Here is a 26,105-nt window from a genome sequence, read left to right as displayed (position 1 = left end):
ATTTATTTCAGCTGATGACAAAGTATGGCAAAGCAAAGGGAGAAAATTAATCTTGCTTGTATGTTTCTACCACTTTGTGTAAATTACCATTTATACAACGGAGCCCTGTCCTGTAAATTTGAAGAAAACACATTTCATTAAGAATAAAGGGAAAGAAATACGTCGGGCAACTGCACTGTGTTGCAGCAGGCAAAACTGCGATTCTGATTTTGGGAAATATTCCTTCCCTAGTGAAATGCCTCAGAAGTGAGGGGGGAAAATGCATACCCATGAAAGACGGTTCTCCGCAAGAAAAGGGTACAGAACAGGAATAATTAATTTCCCTTGCTAGGAATGCTTCATATGAACAATTCCCTTATCTTTTCAAAAGCACCTCCCAAGTTGTCTTATTTCTATAGAATTAGTAGCATCTTCTTGGTTCCTAAACAGTCATCCTCTAAAAGAGAAAAGGGAAAATAATGTTGGAGATCATTTTAAGGCACAGTTCATGACAGATTTTAATTGCCATTCAACAGTTTGTCAAATTCATGCATGGGAAAGCAATTATAAGCATTAAAGCGTAGGATATCTGAAGCGCATTACCGTTGTAGAGCATTATTATATTACTGTAGTTTCCATTTTTAACTTCCAAGTGTCATTGTGAAAAATGTGCAGGTCCCTCTATTAACATGTTTTTCAGTATATTCTCCTAATATTAATATTCAAGCAGACAATTGTAACACTGCCCTATAAGCCATCTGGCTTATTATACATTGATACAGAAGAAAACACTTCATGTGAACTTTAAAATTTACCACTGCCTGTGGGCTTATGTATCTAAGAAGATCTGAAAGTACAGAACAGGATTAATACTTTCTTTTATAACAGTTTCTGGCCTGATCTAGACAGGAAAACACCTTCTCATTTGTGTAAGTTGTAGGTGAAAATACAACTGTGCTACTCTCTCATACACATCACTAAAGTGCCAAAGGACCTTTCTGGGTGACACATATGTATGTGTGTATTTGTTATTTTTAACTGAAAGTAACTGACTGTTTTGCAAACCACTGAAGGGATTTTGAACTCACCTTGTAAAAACCCCGTGAAATCCAGACTGGCCCCTGCTACAAGCAAACCTCCGAAACTGGTTACAACATATTTCCCTAAGGAAGACTTTCTCTTTATTATCTCGCACACAAATAATGACAGAGAGCAGGCAATAAAACTGGAGACCATCGAGGTCTGCTGAAGGTGTAAAGCCTTGAAGCTTAATTGATCTCTTTTGACTAGTATTTACCGCAGCCCATATTGCTGTAGCGCAGATAGGCTCCATAAAGACCAAGGTGAATGCCGAAATCAAAGATAGCTTTGTTTCGCTTTGCAGATTTTTGACGATGGAAATTTGCTTGCTCATAGCTGTTGAGGTCACTGTCAGATGGACAGAAGGCTTCCCAAGGGCTTGCTCCTGCTCTGATGTACTGTGGTGTGCCACCACTGTTAGTGTGGTTACTGGAGAATAATACAGATTATCGTGACAGTTATCATGACAGGTCTTGACTATGCCGGTGCAAGCGCAGGCTGTTTAATATTTCTCTGCATTTGCACTGGAATAGGAGAAGAAGAATGCAGCTTCGTGCATCTCGCACAGGAGTTTCCTCTGACTATTTTTGACTCCCTCATTTGTCTTTTCATGGCTGCTAAAATACCCATATGCCTGAATCGTAGTTTTCTGCAGGGCACTTGCTCGGAGACAGAGCACATCAGGAGAGAAGCATGGTGATTAAGTACCTTACTAAGACACCCCTGAATTGAAAGACTGTGCTAATTGCAAAACTTTACTATTTGTTCCAAAGTGGAGTTGGTCTGTTGGCTAAATTTGGGTTACATGGAAGACCTGTTGGTCAAGAGAGTCATCTGGTAGTGACCATGCATAGCGGCTGCAGAGGCTGCAAGGGAAAGGATTCTGAATCCAGAAAGCTAGGCACAATATATAATGATAGGCACAAAAAGCTAGAACCAGATATGTCTGTTGTCAATGGTAGGAAAAAAACCTACTATGCTCTTTCCTTTGGCTTGCTTTGCACTTTTTTTGTAAAGAAAAGGAAAAAAGTATGCTTTTTCTCTTTTGCTGTCTCCAGATGCGTGCATATGAATAGCAGGTGTCTAAGCATCTCAGGCTCCTGCTTGCAAAACAGCGCACATTCTTGTATGTTCAAAAATAAATGCATAAACAATTCCAACTATTTGATTCTAAAGCATGTAGTAAAATTAAAATTTAAGCTCAAACTGAATTTAGCTGAGGAGGAACTCAAAGGTGACCTCCTAGGTTTTCTGGTTTTTCTGATGATGTAATATTTTAAGCAGTTTGAATTAAAGAAGACATCATTCACTTTAGTTTCTCGCAGAAATAAATCCTACATTCAAGTACACTAAGCAGAACTGGTAATTACCCAAATCTCTGTCTGTAATTGTACAGTTTTACTGAATCCTCCACCCTTACTGTTACAATCAAGGCCATTGTTACACACAGCCATAGAAATGGAAATTAAATTGCTCTTGAAGTACAGAAGTGACCTTCCCTTCCTCTGCTCTCTTTTACCTCAATTTAAAGTTTTTAGCACTTAAGTAAAAATAAATTATGCTCCACATTTGCACATCTTTCACCGCATTTATTTTGTTGAAACTGATTTAAGTTTTATCCTTTGAACTAGTAAGTACCACACTATGAGATCAGCGCGCCAGGCGTGCATTTTAAAGTGCTTTCATTTTACATAATTTGTGGGAGACATTTTTATTTCAAAGTATATTTTGCTATGCGGTTTTCTGTTTCTCCTTCAAGCATGACGCAAATCCTGCTGAAGACATGGAGAACTTTGAACTCATTGCAGCGGGCCTTGAACCATACCTATATGCCTCAGAAGAACTTGTTATATCTGTTACTGCAATAAAATAGATTAGCCAAACTCTTCTTGATAACCAAGAAAATCCCGCTAATTCCACTGAGATTCCTAAAAGTACATAGAAACAGGTTTTGGATTGGTTTTATTTTTGAAGAGTCCCTTTTTTGCTCCTCCACGTATCTGATTGTAGATGGCTCTTCAGTCTTAAAAACATAGCAAGGCCCAGCTGTTAGAAGCTGAGCCTAGCAAAATTTGAAAATGGAAATAAGGTGGAGTGAGAGTAATGAACCATTGGAACAGTTTACTATAAAGTGTGCTGTAAATTCTCCCTTACTTGGAGTCATTGAATCACGACTGGATGCCTTTTGAAAAGACATGCTCTAGTTCAGCCATGAATTTTTGGACTCGATGGTGGAATTACTAGGGGAAAGCTTCAGTCTGGTTATGTAGGAATTAAACAGGGTGATAAAAATGAACCCTCTAAGCCCCGAGATCTATGCTTCTATGGGTATGTTTTCAATCAGAATATATTGGGGTACTCTTAAATAAAAACTATATTCAGCTGTTGCTTGCTTACAAAGTTTTAGTGACTAACAATAGTAAAAATGATTCCTTTGTCACTATATCAAATATAATCAATATTCTGTAATAATAGTGATCAGATGAGGGTAGAGGCTAAGTGATCAGATGAGGGTAGAGGCTAGCAATATAATATAGGCTAGTTATTAAAGAGAGACTCTCTTTGGTTTCAAGCGTGATTTTTTTCTTCAGAACTATGAATCCAGCTGTTACTTAACAGTTGGAAGAATTATGTCTTATCATTTACATTTTACCATTGAAGTTAAAACTTTTTCATTAGTTTCAAAGGGGAACCTAAGGAAACTTGTTGTGACAAGGTCATTTTGCATTCTAAACCTGCTAAACTCAAGGTGTGCCTTAAGCCTCCAGAGGAAGACCAATTTGCATGGATTTTTAGCTTGATCTTGCAACCAAAGGGACTGGCTTTGTTTAAAAAGGCTTCAGAAAAGTACATAGAGTTTTGGAAACAAATTTCCACGCTACCTGTCGCATCATTATGGGAAAGAAAAGACACAGGCAGAAATGAAGGGAGAGAGTTGAGAGGGAGCTCGAACATGGGGGCTGTTCAAAGGTACCACAACCAAAGGCTTACTACATTCTTCACAAAAATAAACACAAAGACATGATTCTTCATCTTGTGCCTTATGGAAGTAAAGAGCAGTCTCATATTTAATTTCACACATTTCAAACAGAATGACAATACATGTCTTGATATTATCTCAGAAAGAAAACTGATTTCAACTACTCCACACTGTCCCAATGTGCTAGAGAGAAAGGGGATACCATCTAAAATTTTCACAACCCCAACACCAAAAATTACTGTGATGTCATCAAGTATGTGAGACAAACCTTATTTAAAAAACCTTTCTTTACAACTAGCAGTGATAAAAATTTTACAGATAATTTTACAGATATTTAACAAGGACCTTTAGATCTCCAGCTTGAAAAAGACACCACTTTTGTGCTAAAAAGTGAGAAAAATTCAGTACATTAATGTCTCAAGCATGTTAGCTGTGCCACTGTAAGGTGCAGAATTCAATCTCAGTGTTGTACTCTTATTTATTTAAGGGGATTTCCTGTTTTGACATACTTTTGTATTTTTCTTATTACGATGCTAGGATGTCCGCTGTATTTTTTTTTTTTTTTCTGTAATGCCCCTCAGTAATGTGATACAGCTCAGGGTGCTGGAGATCCAGCTATCATTCCATTGGTCAAGCATCCGATAAGTAAACCTTTCTTACTATTATATTTTCTAAGTAAGAAATCAGGCAAAAAAGAGAGGGTACATCTTCAAAACTGGGCAGGTAGCCATAGAGCTTCTAAGGCTTTGGAGAAGATTCCCAGGTCCGCCTGGTAAGCAGGTCAGCCTTCTATATCCACTTCTGGCTAACCAGAAATTCCTACAAAGCAGTTCACTGTAATTTTCCCAACCCGTAAGTCCTTCCTAGCTTACCCTAAAATCTATTTGTCCACATAGTCTGGGCATCCCAGATACCTTTTTGAAGGACAAGACTCTGTCTTGGATCAGCATCTTCATAGTTTCTAGTAAAAAGTTAATTTATCTTAAGTACTAGCAAACACATAACAGTAGCTAAGGAGTTGTCTCGGCCTCAGTCTTGACTGTCTAAACTCCTCTAAAACTAATTGTTACTTACTGGCAAAAAGACTAAATGATGGACTTAATTTCTTCTAATTACATCTCGATGGAACTTGATCCTTAATGATTTTCCTTTCTTTAAGTCTTGTAACTGAAATACTAATAGCTGGAAAATAAGGATTACTGCCATGGCAAACTAACATTTACGATTTAAGTCAAATGCTACACAAACGTGCCCTATATGTCTTTGGTGATGCATCTCAATCCTGACAGTCAAACAGTGAAATGCAGAATGTGGACAAGTCTTTATCTGGGGTGAAACCTCAGTAAAGCATTACAATTAATCCCTACTTACCTTTACGAATGAAAATTGTTCCACAACTCAAGAATGATTAAAACCGTCATCTTTATGCTTATATCTCCTCTCTCCCTATGCCACGCGTGCTTCACTGCATCTATTCATGGCTTTGGGAACAGCAGCCTCGTGTGCATTATTTGGGACATTTTTCAAAGAATCCTGACGTTTTGGTGCTGAGGACTGTAGAGGCTTGCTTTTTTCACTGCTCTGTGTAAACTCCCCTGTTCTAATTACAACTCATTGTATTGATTAAAGTTGAGAATAAAGGGACAATGTCATCTAGTGGTTACGACGTTGATATATGCTGCTGGGTTGCATTCCTTGGTCAGCTACTGTTAACTGCCTGAGAAAATCACTCTGGATACCCTGAATTTCTATTCCTTCTCATCGCTGCTTGTCTGGCTTATTTAAATTGCTACCTGCCTGAGTCAGGACAACTTCTTGCTGTGCACATGTAGATTTCCCATCAAAGTAGGAATCTTCATCAGGACCCATCTGCACTTGCTAGCTAATGTAAACACAAATAACATGTTTACGTGAAAGAAACTTTGCATTTTTTGCTGTAAGGACTGTGATTCTTCCAGTGGGTTAAACTGTGCACAGGTGAGAATGGAAAGCTGTCGGGGCAGAGCTACCCTGTATTGGTTCCCTGTATTTATGATTAGATTCTGATATATCAATTTGTGGGAGTTATCTGCAGTGGGGGTGGCACTTGGTGCAGAATCAGGCTGAATCAGTCTGAAGGATTCCTGATGTTGGCCAATATATCCTATGACTGTGAAGCTAGCTACGTAGTGAACACTTGGTACATGCTGGAAGCTATACATTCATATAACCACTGCCACTAAACTACATTTGAAATAAGACATAAGTGTTTCTGGGCATTTACTGAATGAACAGTGCTTCGAAGTTGTCTTTTGGCACCTGCAAGGAACCTCAGCCTGTACCTTTGAAATTTAGAAGGTATTCTGAGGTATGTTATCTTCAGAAAGAAGATGCTTAATGGCAATTTCAAAGTCAGCACTGTGAAGTCTCATTGTTTATTTCTTTTTCTGGAGGCACTCAGCTAATGTGTTTATTCCATAGCCCCGTAACTTCTCAAGCTTCATTGCCAAAACCCCAACTGCCCTGTTCCCAGTTGCCAAAACCTCTAACTTTCACCCTTACAGCTTTCACAGTGTTAGATAAATCAAAGTAAAATAAACTGAACTGAAAATAAAAACAACGCAAGAAATTGTTATGCTAGATATGTTCTCATGCTCATTCAAAAAAACCTTCCATTAAGAAAAAAATTCTGTCTTTCCAGAAAGATATGAAAACAAAGTGGCTTTGCAGCAGCCTTTAGGCACAAGTTGCCATAGAACTACATCATTTTGATTTTAGAGAATAAGTACACATCTATTTCTGACATGGAAGACTGGGTTGCAATACTGGCTTTTAGATTTGTGCTTACTTTATAGACGTAGTTGATAGAAATGTAATTGTAAAATGCTTAGCAATTAATTCCGGTGTTACAGCCGACAGGAGATGTTCTGACTTTTATATGTGCATGTGAGAGTGTCGTGCTTTCTCCAGATCTTAAGCGTAGTCCTATAGAGGCAAGACAAGCTTCTCATATGGGCTAGGAACAAGTAGGGGCTTAGCCGTACCTGCTTTTCTGTTGGTGAACAGAACTAAAAGAAAAGCTAAAACAAAGGTACTTAAAGTGCTGATAAAATTATTTCTTCCAAGAAGTAGGTTGCTCATTAACATGAACTTAGGAAAAGCAAGAAGGCTTTATTTGGTGATAATTTGCAATAATTTAGTTGAATATCTGTTGAGTACAATACCATGACGAGTGACATGTCCTTTCTTGGTGCTGCAGGGAAAGTGTTTGCGCTTGAGTCCAAGAACAACTCTCAGGGTCTGGATTTAGCTGAAGCTGAGAAAGCTTGTGTTGACTTGAGTGCTCGCTTAGCAACTGCAGAAGAACTGAAAAGGGCTGTTCTGGACTGTTCTTTCGCTGGCTGCACCACAGGATGGCTCGCCAGTGGCTCCACCGGGTAAGGACAACAGTATAACCCTTCCTGAGAAGTATGAATGACAGCTGTCGAGCAGTTTTTTCTCCTTGACTGAAAATATTAGTGAAAAACACTGACCACAGCTCACGCACCATGACATAAAGATAAATATGCCACTTTCCCCACAAAATCAATTTTTTACAGGTAATATTTCAGGGGGACACATATTTGTCAGCCTCAGATCACGTATTTCACAGATCTGAGGCTGACAGATGGAGCAATTCCCCCTTCCTCTTCCCTTCTGCACTGTGTCGTTGCGGTTCCTTTCCCCCTGCCCTGTGGTGGGGTGCCGAGCCCCGACGGAGCATGAGGACACGGCGCTGGAGCTTGGGCTGCCACTGGCCCTTCATTCTCTGTGCCTTAAGAAGCTCAGCAAGCTTAGCTCCTCACGGAAACCATGTACCTACCCCAGGCAGCTGCGCATGTCTGAACAGACAACAGGCATGTTCACATAGGTATGACATTAGAGGTATGTAGACATGATAGCGCACACCTGATAGAGTTTTTTGAGGAAGCTCACCAGGGAACTGGTATCGTCACTTGATGCTTTGCCTTGCAAAAGATGTACTGGCCACCACAGATTCTCCAGGCAGCATTGTGGCCTCCGTAGAGACCAGTTCAAAGCAGGAACACTAAAGTGTCCTGTGATGGAAGCTGCTTCCCTCTGTTGATCCCTCTATCGATTGTGGTTTCATGGGGCTAAAGTCAGCCTTCACGAGCACTCCAGAAGCGACTTTCAGTGATATTTAAGGTTTTGAGAACTTATGCCCACATAGGTGCTAGGTGCATGCCAGAGGCAGCATGGCCCTGCCACCATGCCGCTGTGCTGGGGCTGATGAGGGCTTCCCAGACTCAGGCTAACTCAGACTCATTCCAGCCTCGCACAGGTCCAGCTATGTGGCACTGCACTGGGCAAGCACCTATATCCCAGCTCCCAGTCACTTCCAAAATGGAAGTCTTCACAGCATGCCTCAGGAACAGGTTTCAAATGCGGCAAAGAGACCAAATCACAGAAAATTCAATTTAAAAAAACCCCAAAAACAGAATGGAGGAGCTGAGGATTGGCATGAATGTCTCATGCCTCTGAAGCTGGAACCATACAGGAATTGTCCAGAAGGAGCATGAGTAGATCCAAAGCCCCTTCTGTCAAATCTTTTCTTCAGCAGGTTTACCAGCCACAGCCTTACCATAATAGGTATACTCATTCCCTTGAGGTGCTTCACAAAGTTCTCGTGAGTTAGAGCGTAATATCTCATCTACTATCAATGTTCAATGGTGATAAAGCTTTGTTTTATCAAGGTACTCTTTCCAAGTTCCCAGAATCTAGTGTATTATTGGATTTTGTGACAGTTATCAGTTATTTAAGTAAGCATTGGTGTTTGTGACTATTTTCAGTCATAAAGTTTCAAAAGGACAGAAAATTGCTACTAGTAATGAAAGGTGATGTTTAAACAATCTCAAGCAAAAGCAGCTGGTTCTGCTGATCTTTTTCTTTCCAGGTGAAAAATGGTTTGAAAATTTATTTGTATGTACTTCTGGTCATTTAAAAAAAAATCCAGAAATCTCTCAGGATATAGGACAGTGATCTAAACTCTAAAACCTTTTTTCCTTAAGCCAGTTGCTGCGATGCCATGCAGGCTGAAGAGCCAGGAAAGCTATCGATCTCTAGGAAGTACATGGCAAAGTGGTTGCACGGATTCTTTTATGCAACCTCTGTATTATGTGTTATGGAAGTAAAAAATGATGGCGGTAGGAGGAAAAACCATCCATCTTTTATCTAAGCAATACCACTAGTTAGTTCTGAGAGATCCTCAACTAATTACTGCAGGCACTGGAGCTACAACCATTAATATCCCAGTTGTGGACCTATCCCTGAATATCTTCAATATCAAAGTTGGATACAGTGATAGTATTGTACACCATGATGATGTGAGAACATACACATCATACCAATGGGAAGGAAAGGAAGATTTTTCACCCCTTCCACCTTTCTGTACTCCATTCCTCCAGTAAACCTGTCCTTAATAGGCAAGTCTCTAAACTATTTATCAGCAAGGATTTTGTGGGGGCACATCAGCGTGCCACTGCTGTGCAGTCACCACATCTGACCTTCACCAGAGAGCTTCATCAGAGAGAATAGTTCTTCAGAACTGGAATTTAATAGTTTTCTTCTCTGGGACTATTTTACCCATGGCTGGGCAAGCACCAGAATGTACGTTACTTGGTTCACTGAGCTGGATATTTTTGACTCGGGGGAAAAAGAGGAAAAGTATAATGCGTAAAGAGGCTACACTGTTTTCATGTTAGTTAATGCAGCTCTGGAGAAGGAAATGAGCAGTCAAGTGCAAAGTATGCAAATAGGACAAAGTTGTCCAGGTAGGACAAGCTCAAGCAGAATATAAAGATTTTCAGAGGGATTTAGATGAACAGGCAAAATGATGACAAATGGAGCTCAATGATAATACATGTGGGACAAATATGCAATCTACTTGAAAAAATAGAGTTCTGATTTATCTCTGTCAGCCCAGGATAGATATGAGGACATCACTATGGACGGCACAAAGAAAACCTCTGTCAAACTGCAGCTGTGGTAAAAACAAACAAACAAGCAAACGAAATTGCTAGAGTACTTATGGAATGGGGTGGAGAATATGAAAAATATATACATATATATGCACACACACATACACAGATCAGCGTAACAGTCTCCTTTGGAATATTACATATACAACTGTTACCACATCTTAAGAAAGGTACTAAAGGAGGCTCAATAAAGGGTTCAAGAATTATCAAAGGAATGGAAAAGCTATTAAGAAGGCACTTAAAATATTATATTAAATTATTTATTAATTTAAAAAATCTTAAATTTAAAAATTAAAATTAAAATATTAAATAAAAAATACAGTTACCCATTCAATGCATTGGGCATTAACTTGCTAAATGGAAACGTGAAAGCAAGGATGAAGGATAGCTGGTAAACAGAAAAACTTCAATCCAGACTCAACTGATGTAACACGGGGAGGGGAAAGCAGGCTTCACAGCATGCCCAGGAGGTTACAGGAGGAGGGAAAAATATTTCCAAAATGAAGGACTCCTCGCTGGGCACACCTTGTGTTATTTATCTTGATGGACCTCCACATGGTTGAATGAGACCCATGTATGCCAGGCCCAAAACTGTTCAGCACTTTATAGGTTGGATCTAAACCCTTGAATTCCTCCCAGCAGCTAACTGGCGTCCAGTGCAGATCCCAGAGCTTTAGTCTGATACTCTCCCATATCCTCTTGGACCGTGTACATCAGAAAGGAGATGAACAGGAGGGAACATGATGAAAGAAGTTCCTAATTTCAAGAAGAATGCAGTTTGGTTTATTTATTTGGTGCCTGAGAAATATCCCGATCTTCCCCCTGAGGAAAAATGGATTAGCCATTGGCAGTTGCAGTAAACACAAACAAATTATGTGAGTGAGGTCATTATAGTGTTGCAGATTTTCTGACATGCTTCAGTCCTCCTTCCACCACATACTTAAAACTGAAGAGGAGCTGTAGCAGAGATGTAAGGACTTTTTCACCTCTAGATCAATTTTCCAGGTCAGTTTTCCAGGTTTGCACAAGTCGGTGATTTGTTCACCTCTGATGGCTATTTTATGGTCTTAGTGAATAATTACGGTCCCACTCCTAGTAAATATATCCATCACTGTTGGCTTTTGTGTCCTTATTATTATTTTTACAGCCAAATCAGTGTCCGGAAACCTGTGGGCGTTTCTCCTGTTAGGACTGAGGCATATCACTGGGCCAATGTGTGTGCCCGCTCTCTGGGCTGTGCCTCTTGTATGGGCAAAGAAAAACTACGCGGTTTGGGTGACTGTCAAATTTCTGATGACTCATGTGTCAGTATGGATCCATATATAAGTATGCAAAGATTTTGAGGTTATAATGGGATATCCTCTGCTGGATCCAATGAGGTTGTGGCCACCCAGCTTGCTCCAACCTACCTCTTATAGACCCACAGCAGTGACTGCTGCCTCCTCAGCTGGGCTGGTAGACGTGCTCATCTCTTGTCTATTTTAAGTCAGAAGTGAACAGGGTGGGCAACGAGTACTAGTTAGGGTGCTGAAAACCATCGTCCTGCAGAGTGATGCGGGTGGAAGAAGACAGCGACCTGCTGGTGGAGATACTCACGTCGCGCTCTTTAACCCACTACAGTCCCTGCAAACTGGGCGAGCCCAAGCAGCAGGGCTCAACAAATGGGGTTCAGTTCCACCGATGTAGGATGGAAATTGATTAAACAGGGAGATCTCTGCCAGCAAATCCAAAAAGACAATAAACTGGGTGGTTTTGTGGTTTGAGCAGCCTGGGACAGAACCTCTTTCACAGGCATAAGGGGACGTTTTTGTCTTCCGCTTTCGGTTGTTCAGACCAGCCCAATTCAGAGTTTAGGGCTGTTTGCACAGGAAAGTCACTGGCAGGTCCAAGGGCTTGGGAACTGTTGGAGAAGAGCCACTGACAAGTAGATGGGGGTTAAGAAGATAAGGGGTAAATTCTTGCAGCAGCCTAGAAGTAAACTATTTACAAGTTAGTCCTGATGTGTGTAACTTATAAAGCATTACACATTGTTACCTTTCAGGGAAAGAAATGTCGTTAGGCAGGTCTCATTTGTCAGACAAGCCCTAATATCTATTTATACTACAAATGACACTCTTACGATTTATTTGCATGTCAGACAAGTGAGTCAGTAAATCCAGCAAGCCATCTGCCAGAACATAAATGAAAAAAGGTGGCTGTGTTCTCTGAAGGGCTCTCACTGCTATCTTTTGAATTCAGATGTTATACTGGAAAACCTTGTGTCATGTCCTCCAGTACTGGGCAGCATGTCCTGTAGGGTCTTGTGTTTATTTCTGGGGTTTTTGAAATTCGGAAAGTGAACGTGACGCAGTTTTTCTTACGATTAGCCTTGTGCACAGAATAGCAGAAAGCAGTTATTTATTTTTTTTAATTGTAAACAACCTCAGCAGCTTGTATTAAGATATTCATAGCAAATTTACTCATTTCCATCACTTTTCTAGACTGAAAAGCTGAAGCTGTCCTATTCCCTATCCTGTGCCTTACTCGTCTACAAAAGAATGAAGCCATGTATCCCTTCTATAAGGGCTTTGAAGCTCTGCAAGGGCTTTCTATTCTACAATAGATCCCCTGCAGGGCTGCCAACCTGTTCCTTTGCATGGAATTGCCCTGGGCTGGTTCCTACACAGTCCCTGCAGGATTTATTTCCAAGGGGATAACTGGAGTGAGCAAAAAAAGTCAGCTAGAATAAACCTTGCTGTGGGAGTCAGAAGACTGGGGTTCTTTTCTTGGCTGGCCACAGACCAGAGGTTTGCCGATAGGAAAATTACTTCATCTCTATTTTTCCTTCCTTTTGTTAGCTCTTTGGGTTTTGCACTGACTCCTATTGAATGCTTCTACAGTGTCAAGCACAACAGGGCCCTCGCTGCAGATGATACTAGTGGGAAATGTAATAATAAGACTCAGAAATGGCATTTCACAAGACTACCTGCTTCTTTTTCTGCCTACTGCATGGGACTCGCCCAGCACCTGGCAGTAGGGTAATAACAGCACATTTCTTGGGAAAGAAAAAAGCAATATCCAGGGAAAGAAACAAGGGTCAGTTGCTAACCCTTGCCAGTCCTCTCATCTGTGTGTGTAAACCCTGGGACTTGTGGGCCCCATGAAATATATATAAAATCTATAGCACACACTATAACAGGCCCACTTGCTTATTTACAGAGAAGCAGTCCTAACGATACGTTGTTTTGGCAAGCTCTCTGTTTTATTTCGAGGCTGTGCTCTGCTGCCTGATAATAATGCATATGGATTTGCTCCCAAAGATGTGTGAGGCAGGTCAAATAATTCCCTTTGAAAGAAAAATCCAGACACAGCTGACAGGAGGACATGGTCCAATTCAAAACACTGAAATTGCTCATGGAACTGTTTGAGGAGGTCTTGGGCTCTGAAATGCCTTCATGTCACAAACTCCAGTCCAACAGCTCACAGCTGGGGTCACGCTCTGCGAGAAAATGATGCTGTCTTCTCATTGTCAATCATCTCAGTAAGTCCCATACAGAGAAAAAACAAAGTAATTGTGTTACAGGAATAGGGATTTCTACATGAAGTCAGTCAAGAGACTTGAATTTGATTTATGGACATGGTCGATTTGCTCCAAGGAATGATATCACTGAGCAATGTGGACATGAGGCACTTTGCATCAGCTTTGGGGGGATGTAAACCTTTTCCTGGCACAACCTGGGAAGGCAGCATGGGCAAAGTATGACATCCACAGTCCCTGTAAAACAGACAGCCCAGTAATTGGATTTTTTTTTTGAAAATGTACTTTTTCAGGAAAAGCATCATACAAAATAAAATACTTTTTTGATGTATTTTCTAGCACAAACACCCAAGACACCATCTGCTAAACTGTAGCATCACAGTCCTCAGAGTAGCTATTTACATAGCTGGAATTCGCACTTTTAAATTGTATTTTTACTGGGAGTTTTTTTTTTAACAAACTTTGAGGGCTTTAGGAAAACTTTAGCAAACTTTGGCACAAAATTTAGGGGTATGCTACTGAAATTAGTTAATGCCAGAAGGTTAGGTTTCATTGTTAAGACGGAGGAAAATCATAATATTGAACAGGAAAGTAAGCCTGACTTCAGAGCCTGAGTAACAGAAATGGGGTGCAATTTAACAGTATTGCATGAAGACTAATCGGAATTTCTGCCTTGAGCTAGCAGTTCAGCTGGAAAAGGCAGAGCAGGAGAAAGAGCTGGGTGTAGTCACAGAACACAAGACAGCAGCAGGTCTGTTGTAAAATTAAGTTACTGCATAAAATTCGTGAAGGAAGGAAATGCAGCCCTCCTAAAAGACATCCAGCAGCTCTTCCAGGAGAGAGGGCAGTACTGAAGGGCTTTAGCGAGGCACCGGTGAGACATCACCCGTGACAGTGCGATGTAATTCTTGGTGTCCAAGCTCAGAAGGTATGAGCTCAGACTAGGATCAGCCCAAGACCACCACACGTGGTTAAAGGTAATCAGTTTGTTTAGCCCCAGCAAATGAAGACAGAAAGGGGACGTGCTTACTCTTAGCAAATGCACAAGACCAACTAATACCAGGATTTTAACTTGCCAGTTAGTTCGATCGAGGCTGATTTTCTAATTTTCAAAAGAACTTCACATATTTTGCCCTTTTTTTTAGAATCTTTGTAATCTTTTGTCCTATCTGAAAACCTTTTGTCTGAGAATTGAGTTTCTTTGTAAATTAATAGCATTCAGCAAACATTTTTGTATTTTTTTAAACCCTTTGGTGACTAATCAATAACATCTGTTATGAAAACCATGGATTAAACCAGAGCCCATAAAATGAAATTGGGTAAAACCAACTTTGTAGTGACACTTGACATGTCTTTGAGCACCCAACCGGTCCAGGCCAGGAAGCAACACGATTCTCTTCTACATGCACTAAGAATGCCCAAATTATATGTACATAGCAATATTATACTAAAATGGCTATATAAAATCTTTCATACTAGGCTACAGTATGAAAATCTGCATGAATGGGCCATATTTATTTAATGAACAGAGGCCTTACTATTTCAGTAGTCATATGTACAATTTTAAGCACAAAAGGCTGCATTTTGGTGTATATTTTTAAGAATCTAAAGGATATTGGTTCTGCCTTGGTAAGACCTCCTTTTGACATTTCCAGTGGCAGTATTGCTGTTGGAATGTCTTCATGTCACACTTAGCAGCTGCTTTCTTTGGGTCACATCCAGCCAAAATTAGCCTCTATAGTTCCCAGTCAATGGACTTTCCAAAGCCCACCTGTGCTCCCCTTCATGACTTTTCAGGGAAATTTTCTTCCCTTCAATAATCATGAACATGTCGTTTATATTTTATTCCTCATCAGAGCCAGCTTTATAATTTGCAGTTTCCCAAACTACAGAAGGGAAAGACTAAGAATAAAAATCCTCTAGTTAGACTTCCAGACTACTGATTTTTTTTCTCTCACCTAGTTACTACTAGTTACACAAGTGGCAAAGCTGACCCATGAAAAAAAATCAGCACAAAATGTTAAAGATTTATCTTGACTAAGGAAAGCGATGAAGTTTTTAATTTTCTAATTAGGAGAAGGTTTGTTATAGCTATATTATGTTATGAACCAGACTTTCACGGTGCCTCAGCTAACACATTGTTAATAATGCTCTTCTGAGTTGAATATATCCATATGCAAGTTCATACTACTTTGAGTAAATGTCCTAAGACTGTTCTGACTCCGTTCAGTGGATTTGTTGACTAAGACTACAAAACTTACAATCAACTGGCAGATAAAGTACTGACTACAAAACATCCCCGTCCCACCTACTGGGTTTTGTGCTGATGGCTCACTCTATGTCATATAAACTCAGCTGCTAACTCCATATGTTTTAACTGGGGTTTAATGAAAAGCTTTCAAGTATTACAAAATTGCTATGTAATCATCTCAGAAAGTAGAAGTACCGGTGGGTACTACTACAAACAAAATTTATAATTTATATTTAAGTGTTACGTGTTTATTATCTATTTATTATACATGCATATATACAATATATAAAATAACATGTCATTACTATGGCTCGAGTATATTATTATGATATATTTAATGTTATGTATTATGTAATGGCATATTGTGGCATATTGTGAAATAAATACTATTCTTGCCACCTTTTCTGCTATTTCTTTCTTTGAACAGAGGAATTAGGAGAAGTGAAAAATATACCAATTACTCCTTGGTTACATAATAGATTAGAAAAAATTTAACCAGTGCAAGAGTAAAAGGAAGGCTTCTAGGAAATGTAGTTCATACGTTATTGTGCTATATATTAAATTTTCTCCTGATGTGTGCACATAGTGCTGTATCTGAGTCATGGCCCAGGAAAACAGTGATCAGCTTGGCCAGCCTCTGATCCTTCTTTCGGGGTAGGTACAGGGGAAGGACCGTCGATTGTTCTTAGCTGGATGAACAATATCGCACAGCAGGCATTAAGCTGAGTCCCTGTGTTCTCTTTGTTTTCTTACTTGGGAAGAGGCACCATGAAGCAGGTTGCCCTTCTAGGCTGGGTAGCAGTGGACTGAGAAGAGTCTCAGTAGTTTTTGGCTTGGCTTGTCAAGCAACCAAAGTAGACACCATCAGGCGCCCTCCCACCTTCCATCAGAGAGCAGGAGCTGTTGTCAACACCACTAAAACCCCTCCTTTCCCAAGTATATTTTTTACCTTACCGATAGTATATGGTGCTTACATGGTCTATAGACAGTAAGTGTGACTGGGGTTTATGCTGTGACTGTAAGCTCATGGCTGTGTAAGAGTAATTTTCAGGGACACATAGATGTTTCAAGCAGATGTGTATTAAATATAGAGGAGTATTATGGATGATCTGCAGTCTGAACTCAGTATGTTTCTTCTAAGCATGTCTACTTCCGTAAGAGATCTCCATAGAAGGACAAATAAAATCACGTCTATTTCTTAAATACAAGGTATAAAATCATGCATTGCACTGCTCTAAGCATCAGATTACAACACACTGAGTAACGAGCAAGACTGTTTTAGGTTCAGTTATTACACGAACATAGCAATAAACAGATTTAAACTTCCCTGCATTCTTCTAAATGGCTGGGTAGGTGGAGGTATCCCTAAAAAACGTACGAAGTTTGTGGCATTCTCCCAGTCATGGTGCATGCCCTAGTGCAACAATTCAACATAGTAAAGAAATGAACTAGGTGACACATTGCCACAACCTCTCAGCAGTGTGCTGGCAAGAGTAGGAGTTTTTGTTTCTTATTTCAGCGTGGTGATGCTGCTGCTGAAGAAATCTTAAAATATGTTGAATTCTGAATTGATAGCCATTTTTCAGTGCTCAATGGAAAATGTAACAAAGGTAAAAGCGTCAAACCCTACCTTGTAGAATTGGGACAAAGGTACACCTATGTATTTAATCAATAATTATAGATGAAAACCTAGTATTTTAGGACTTAGGGAAACATATAGCCACCCGCAAGAACTCAGAGAAAAGGGACTATTATTGTATATTTTTAGTCATACCTGGAATCCTACTGAGGGTAAAGAGACTATTTCTATGCCAAAGGTGTTGCAGGTCTGATTGTTAGACCCACTGCTGAGAAACGCTGAGCACTCTTGAAGCTCCTTTCAGCAGTGGTAATAACATCTCAGTGAAGATGTTTAAAGCCTGCAGGATTGAGCTCATGGTAGGAAACTACTGACAGAGAAGGGGAAACGGGAGAGGTGAGATAGATTTTTTTTTTCTTAAAAAAAAAACTTAAAAAATAGATTTTTTTTCTTCTGTTTTTGTATGTGCATGTGTATGTTTCTTTAATATCAGAATTACAGTTTTAATCAGATCAATTTTAATATGACAAAAATCCAAACTGAAGTCCTAAGTAGACGATTAACCAGGGTCTAGTCTGTGGTAGGAAAAGAAGAAATAGGAACAGTGATTTTTAAAATTCATGTAGGAAATAAATTTAATGAGAAATACATTTAAAAACTCTTAATGTCATTTAAAGCCTTTCTTTATGTGTAATGTTAAAACTATATGCAAGATACACATTTTTAAGTTCAGTCTCATTGGATAGCAGCCAAGAAATGCTCTTAACATTAATTAATTAATCCATATATCCTATCAACTACAAACTTGTAAATCATTGTACAATACTTGGGGGAGGAAAAAAAAAAAGAAAGAAAAACTTGCTCTTCGAGTACAGACTCTCACATGTGAGCCAGGTGTCCTGTTTTGGAGATGACCTGAATACACCAAGAATGTGTCACCCACAGATAATTTTTTAGCCTACTGAAGAAACAGTAAAGAAACTACAGTGCTTTGGGCAAAAGCAAAATACTCATTGTATTTTGTATTTCATTCCAATAGAAACTGGAATTAGAGATCAGAAAATTCAGATAACATTTTCAAAAGTGGCTTCCAAGTATCAGAAATTTTATTCCTTGACTGAGCATGGAAAGGCATGTGGCCTGATTTTCAGAGATCAGAATTTTATGATGGCAGCAACCTTCAGAACTTTGTGGGGTTTGTTTCGTTTTTTGATTGTTTTTTTGTAAGAGAGTCTGAAGTGTTAAGTACAGAATTACAGAAAAAAAGGCGCAAATGTTTAAAGACATATCAGTATTTGTCCAGTCAGTGTTGCAAGGCATAACTGACCTGGATACCTGGGTGAGTGAGTAATTATTGGAAAGATTAAGGTACATAAGTCACTTCTTGAAGGAAGGCATAACTGTGTCATTACTTACGCCTTGTAAGACCTAGTGGAACGATATGTGAAGGCATACAACATTTTTCTAATTGATGGCCTGATTCTTCTAGTCATCTGAACTCACTTTGGTAGATCAAGTCACTTCTGTCTAGGTGCCTGATTACTGACTTGGAGGACTTGGGGATTAAATGCATTAAATTCTAAGAAAACTTGGCTTTAAACTTTTACAGATAATTTTGTCCTTCACATGCCCTCCCAAAAAATCAAGGGGTGTTTTCCTTACAAAAGAAACATATTTGATTTGAAATTGCAAAGGGGCTTTCAGCAGGGGATGATCATGTCATTTTCCAGAGCAGAAGTGTGGTAGGAACCATTCTGGTATGTCTGTGTGACCACCACCATATGACTTGTTTCATGTCACTTTTGTTTATTTACATTAAAAGAACATGAAAGTTGCATATTCAACTGCTCAAAAGCTAACGCATGCCAGAATGAGGATGGCGTGTACAACCATAATTCAGCCCGGTTGTATAAATCAGTTGTTACACAGTATTTTAAGCACACGATCAAATGCCGGGTTTCCACTGGATCTTTTCCACGCTCAGTGAATGGGCAGCTAGTCAACATTTATTTTATTCTCCCAACTGAGTGCAGGACTGACAGCGAAATTAGTTCAGCTGTGGCACAATACAAAATGATAAATTTCCTCCACTCGAAGGATTCCTCTGTGGAAAGCATTTTTGTCTCACTTTCGCTGGAATAGCTGACCGTGCAGCACTTCTACAAACCTGCTGTGCACAAAAAATAAACCCTGCACCATTAATATCCAGCTGCAAAGATCTGGGCTGAATTCACTTTCCCAGCCTTTGTAACCTTCAGCGTAACAGTAAAACCAGTGTTTTCTACAACAAACTGTCTTCTATTTGTTAGTTTTAAGCAGCCAGTACAGCTGAGAGAAGAGATAATTAGTAATCTCCTCCTTCATGTTCAGTATCCACAGAGTTGTAAAACCAAATACAGATTTACTACCTTTGTTCAGGCCTATGAGGGGCAACAGGATGGAACAGGTACTGCTGAGTACCAAACCAGGAGAAATGGAGTGTACACAAAGGTGTGGAATTACTTGTTAAGAAACAAGCAAGCAGTTTTTCTTCCAAGAACTCTTAATTTTCTGAGTTGGCCTGTGTTAGCTTTTGAGCAGTTAAATATACAACTTTAATGGTCTTATAACATAAAATGCTAATGGTTTATAACCTTTCAGATAAAATCTTGAGTTTTCTGTTAATTTTTATCTGGGTGCCATTGGTGGGAATCTGTGTTGCTGGAATGTGAGAGCAGAATGTGGCCTTAGATACTCTGGGGCTTGTTCTGATGTTAAGAAGTATTACAGAATATAAGATAAACATTTTTTTTACTGCTTCCTATGCTTTGAACTGGTCTACAGCAAACACTTTTTTAATTACCTCTAATTCTCCCTTGGCTTTTTTCATAGGTCTTCCCACACTAATGCCTTCTGTGCCAACTCTTAAACAGTTAAGCTGAGGCTAAAGCCTGACTACTGTGATAAAAGATCTCCAAATTTCACCTGCATGTACAACTCCAGAAGATTTCTGATTATTTTTTTCTTCTTCTTCTTTATTTTAGGACAATTATATGCAGAAAGACGGGCAGCAAACAGCAGAGCGTGAAAGCCATTGATGTTAAAATTGAAACCGATCCCTTTGTGAATGACCAATATGATGCTTTTTGTGTAAAGGACGAAGGTCAGCATTGATAATACTATTGAAATAATGCACAGTCATCGCTGTCTTGTAACATTAAAAGTTTTGCCTTCAATTTTTCTACTGATGAGAGGCAAAGAGGGAACGTTAAGGAATAAATCTTTACAGTAATCACCCGCTAGGTGAGCCAACTGCTGCAAAGACTTGGATTGCAGGAAATAAATTGCATTATCTTTTGCCTTTGCTGCAGTTTAGCAAGTTCAAACGGCACTACTGATCTGAAAGAACCCATTTTGGTGTTCACAGAACACAGTTTACAGAAAGAAATATACCTGGCACCAGTATAACCTGAAGCACCTCCCATACCCAGCACTGTAACTGAATGTAACTCAGAGAGCTGGCTTCCAACTGCGGAACACCATGCTGTTCCATATCTATCCATTTACAACATTTGTATGCAAATAACTTTATTGCCTCCAGATTAGTTTTGTTTGGGGTTTGTTTTGTTAACAAGTGTAGACCAGCATGCTAGGGACACTGATATATCATGGATGATTCTGAAAACCAAATTATTTCCAATGTAAATTGATGCTTAAACTTTCTGATATTCAAATGGTGTAGCCCACAAGCAAAGCTGGATTCTGAAGGCAAAAAGCAAATTGTTACTGGTAGGCAGGGTTGTGTAAAGAAGTTTGGGAACGCCTGAAACACTGTTGATATCTGCAGTGAAGTTTTGCATCTCATTTCCAAGAAAAGCAGGGACAAGCGGGTGGCATTTACTGAGGAATAACAAGTTCACAGCACGGGGGTGGGCATTTTGATAAACAGTGGCAGCAATGGGAATGAAAACATGGTTGAAGTGAAATGTGGAAGAGGTGCTGCTATTTGGTGTGCACCTAGTCAATGACAGTTTGACCGACCATCGTCTCAAGCAGCCCTCGTGATACCAACCCCAGGCTCCGTGCTGCTGTGAGTGATGCCAGCACCGTCACCCTGCTGCTAGTGTTGTCACACAAGCACCTTTGTGCTGTCTTCCATGCTGCTCCTCACATATGGGAGCAGCTCCCTGTAAACATCTGCAAAACTCTCTCATTGTCCTCCTTCAAATCTCCCTTTTGTCATCACCCCCCCGCCTCGAGAAAAACCTTGCCGTGGGTGGGACAGCTGCGGGAGGCTGAAATCATTGCTCTGGCCGCTATTGTTCCATTGTGCCCTTGTGCTCCCCTGTCTCTCTCCACCTGCCTGTGTCTGAGCTCACACGTAGATGCTGGGTCTCGGGGAAGGAGCTGTTTGCCTTTTGCATTTGGTCACTGCTGGCAGTAAAGAGGCAGTAAAGGTGATGATAAGAATGCAGTCTGCCAGTGCTAGTTGGAAGGGAATGCTGCACAGGACTCAGAAACTGCATATCTTTTGCCTTTGCTTTATCTTTTTGCTATCAGGGGAAAATTTGGCTCTTTTGCAAAGAAGAGACGATTTCTGAACAACTTGTTTCGTACAAGTCAGGGCGTTTCCTGGTGACGGAATGGGATGATCATTCCAGTGTACTCACCCAACAGTCCTTACACACAGAAACATTTCTGGATGACAATCCGGTCCTCTCTTCTTTGAATATATAAAACATTTTGGACGCAGAGTTGATGTTTGAATAGAAAGGCTTAAGCAAATTTGTGTGGCAGAGCCTCGTCTGTAGTTGGTATGAAAAGAGCAAAGTCCAGAAAGGTTAGTAGCCATAACATGCAAGCATAACACACAGTAATGCAGGATCAGGCTTTTACAAATACAAGGTACCTTTTTTGTGCTTCTGAAATGGATTTTTTTGTGTGCACACAGAAAAACCACAGCAATCTTTGATACTAGCAGTTATGTTTTACAGGGGACCGGTACTAAGAGTTATGTTTGACAGGGAGAGATGTAGCTGTAATGTTTTATGAACACTGAGTATAGCCGTAGTTTTCACAGTACAGAGAAATGTTGGCTGACGAAAGAGCATGGTATGCCTCAGGAATGGCACTTCCAGTTTGGGGAAGTAAATACCCAGCATAAAGCAGCAACAGCAAACCCTGCACCACAGCCTCAGGCACGGTGTGTCTGTTCTGTCATTTTGTACCTGCAGCTACTAGCTGCACATCTAAGTTATGACTAGTGACTTGTTTCTTATGTGAAGCCTCCTGAGTTATTTCTTTCTTTTAGAAAAGTGGACGTTGCTCTTAATTGATACAATTTCAAATACAGTACTACAATAGCATTAATACCTATGTATCAAGTACAAAAAGCAAGTTGTTTTGCCCTGCCAAAAGTGATAAATCCCAGGTTTCTTGCACTGAGACCGATGTCCCCATGCAAAATAACCAAAAGCCCTTTCATTTCTTCCATATCCATCCAACCAATAATCTGCAGTTCCATATAAAATTCATCTGGTTCTTTCTCCATTATTTCTTAACCTCACCCCCTACCCGTCACGCCCCTGCCTTCAGGGCTCTTCCAGCTCCATGCAGGGTCCAGGCACAGCTGGCTGGGCAGGGGGCTGTGGCTGCCTTAGGGGTATGAATCCGCAGTTTGCTCACCTGTATGCAGTGCAGGATGGCTGGCCAGCACTGCCTGTGGGGACAGGTTACAGCTGAGTCCTACCTGTGCCTGACCCCGTGGAAAAGACACCCAGCTTTGGCTCTTTCCTCTTTTAAACCCATCTTACCAAAACGAGCAGACACCCAGCAGCTTGCCCTCGTTGTCAGGCTTGGCTGGGCTCAGCCAAAGGCTCAGGCAGCCTGGCAGGCTGAGGATGGACAAGGGGAATGGGCACATCAGCCTGCTCTTCTTCAGAAACTGAAGCTGATGGTAGTAACTCTTCATAACTCTATTTTCGGTTCTTCAGGTTGTGCAAAAGGCTTCTCAAACCACCATGAAACTTCTAGTACAAACCGTCACAAAATTCCCTCCTTAGGCTTTGATTTATAATTGATCTTTACTCAGTTAACATTTACCATGGAAATTATTTTGGTCGAATTGCTTAAGCACATGCCTCGGCATGCCTCAACAGCCGGGGCAATGCTCAGATGCCAGCAGCAGCTCCGGGCGTGCTCGCAGGATCAGGCTTTTACAAATACAAGGTACCTTTTTTGTGCTTCTGAAATGGATTTTTTTGCGTCCACACAGAAAAACCACAGCGATCTTTGATACCAGCAGTTATGTTTTACAGGGGACCAGTACTAAGAGTTATGTTTGACAGGGAGAGATGTAGCTGTAATGTTTTATGAACACTGAGTATAGCTGCACTTTTCACGGTACAAGAGAAATGTCTTCTCAGTTTCTTGTAAACAAATGTTTTACACAGCCATTAGAGTAGGGAAGATGACTTTGTATCAGCTCAGTATCTACTTAGATCAGAAAGTTGCTCTCTTAGCCCCGAGGGCCAAAAATTACCTAAAAATATATTAGATTCTGCCTGTTCTGAAAATGGAGTATCACACATAAGTCAGATCTGGCCCACAGAATGTGCATTTATTCTATATCAAAGTCCATAAGAAAATGCCTCAGAGTATAAAAGGGATAAAGCAAGAAAAACAGAAAACTGGGATTCTTCCTACCAGTGTTATTTAATTTTTTCTTTTTTTGTTGTAGGGCTGTATACCATTCACTTTCATATGTCCTCTCAATTCCCTTTCTTGTGTTGTTTTTTTTAAAATGCAACAAAGGGAAGATCTCTTTGTTAATAACTCCAAGTTTTAGTGGTTCTTTCTTTCAGTGACCCACTGATATTTAAAGGCAACAAGTAAGATCTCTATTCCATAAGGCTTTGATTTACTGCCACCATAGAAAAACTAAACAGGCAGCAACTTGTAGTAACATACAGCATACGTGCAAATCAAACTTTGTTAAACACAACTGCTGGCTCTAGATTCCCATCCAAGTTTGATGGCTTATGTACATATTTCAGTTTGCCTTTTTCAGCATTAAGAAAAAAATAAATTAGTGTATTCTATATAGCAAATACATTAAATGTATTTTGCAAGAGCAAGCAAACTGCGATTTGCTTTATGTAATATTTGAACCATTTCTTTGTATTTGCCATGCTTTCCTGTGGATGTGAAGTTTTTCATTGCTACAGTTTTCTTTTCCAGAGCTTTGCGTATAGCTGACTGATTTTCCAGCTACCTGGTGATGTCATTTAAACTAATAAATTCTTACAAGCCCTATCTGATGAAAGAGGTATTGGCATCCAAACTTTGGTAGCTTACAAGCATCACTTACACTGGCTGTGATTGAGTTTTGGTTCTTTGTACTCTATTTGTACTAATATTTTTATCCAAAAAGAAAAAATCCATATATTTTAGTGTCTCTGCAATCAAGAAGAAAAACAAACATCCACACTCAGCTTTCACAGGGCTGAGCATTAAGACTTGGGTTCTCCATTTTTTTAATGACGAGATGATATCCTATAAATTCCAGTGGTCTCTCTGGAAAAACACTGAATCAGGCAGTTGTAATGGGATGTTTTACGTCAAATAGGATGTTTCATGTCAGCTTTCAGAGCGTGATACATAGTTAAAGTAACAATTGCAGATGATCAGGTTTCGGTAGAGTCCCAGTTCTGCCAGGCGGCAGGAAAGCTGAAGGCTGCATCTTTTTCACATTGATGAGTTTTTTGCATTCATGTTAGACTCTCCTTTCTGTAGACGGTATTTTATCAAGACACTTCAAAAAAACCATTACAAACTGGTGGGATGCTTGTAGTTTAAATCAAGAAGATGCTTCTGGAGGAGTCTGGACTGGGGAGGAGGGGTGCTGTGTTCTTAAGGTGACTTGTGTCAACTCCTTGCCAGAAGTCAGCTGTCACAAACTCCTTCCAACACAGTTTGGAGTTAAAGTTATGCTTTGGAGGGGCCATAACTCCTAAAAGCCAATCATGACTTAATGTTGTAATTCAGTTAACAAGAGGCATCTTCTGTCCCTTGTAAAAAATAGTTACCGAGTCTCTAAGAGGTCTGTAACCAGAGTCATCGCTAGCTCTAACATACCCTTGCTCAACACTGAAATTTTTGTTCTGCCTCTTATTCCCATTCATTTGTCAGATGTTGACTCTGCCCTGATTTCTACCCATGTGTACTGAGTTCTTTATTGACTGTGGCGGTGATTTTCACTCCAAGAGACAATCTGTGCCAAAGTACTGCTGACACGAGGATCTTCTGTGTCCTTCAGCGTTGCCTTAGATCTGTGCTGTGCTGTCCCACTGTGTGACCCAATCCATCCTTGCTTACTGGAGGTCAGCTGTCAATGTATGGAGCCCTGTTAGGTGTTTGACCTCATTGTCAATATGTGGCAAACCCAGTAAGGGTCACAATGTCCAGAACTGGATTCCAAGTTTCCAGGTCTGAGATGTGACCTCACACATGACCAGGCAGAGCATGAGATCTGCTGGATGAGGCCCAAGTATCAAGCACATCAGGCTCTTCTACTGGGAAGCATGCATTGGGCTTATTTTTTAGCAAGCACTAAGAAAATATGCTGGTTTACTGGAGGGTAGATGAGGGGGAAAGCAGTGCTGCAGATGGAGAGTTCAGCACTGGAGGAGCCCAGTCCTGATCTCCCAGTGTCGCCACCCCAG

The 26,105-nt window shown here is 40.2% G+C and overlaps 1 protein-coding gene across 1 annotated transcript in view; it reads left to right on the top strand.

Moving 5' to 3' along the window:
• The window catches only part of SUSD5 (sushi domain containing 5), a 43,882-nt gene that overhangs the window by 1,244 nt on the left and 16,533 nt on the right, over positions 1–26,105 (top strand). The window contains exons 2-3 of the mRNA XM_005242210.3: positions 7,278–7,455; positions 20,427–20,545. Of these exons, the coding sequence (XP_005242267.2) occupies positions 7,278–7,455; positions 20,427–20,545 (297 nt within the window). The remainder of the gene's footprint in view (positions 1–7,277; positions 7,456–20,426; positions 20,546–26,105) is intronic.

This window comes from Falco peregrinus, chromosome 5, assembly GCF_023634155.1.
Source record: "Falco peregrinus isolate bFalPer1 chromosome 5, bFalPer1.pri, whole genome shotgun sequence".
In the NCBI taxonomy this organism is placed as follows: domain Eukaryota; kingdom Metazoa; phylum Chordata; class Aves; order Falconiformes; family Falconidae; genus Falco; species Falco peregrinus.
This window is presented reverse-complemented; position numbering and strand designations above follow the sequence as displayed.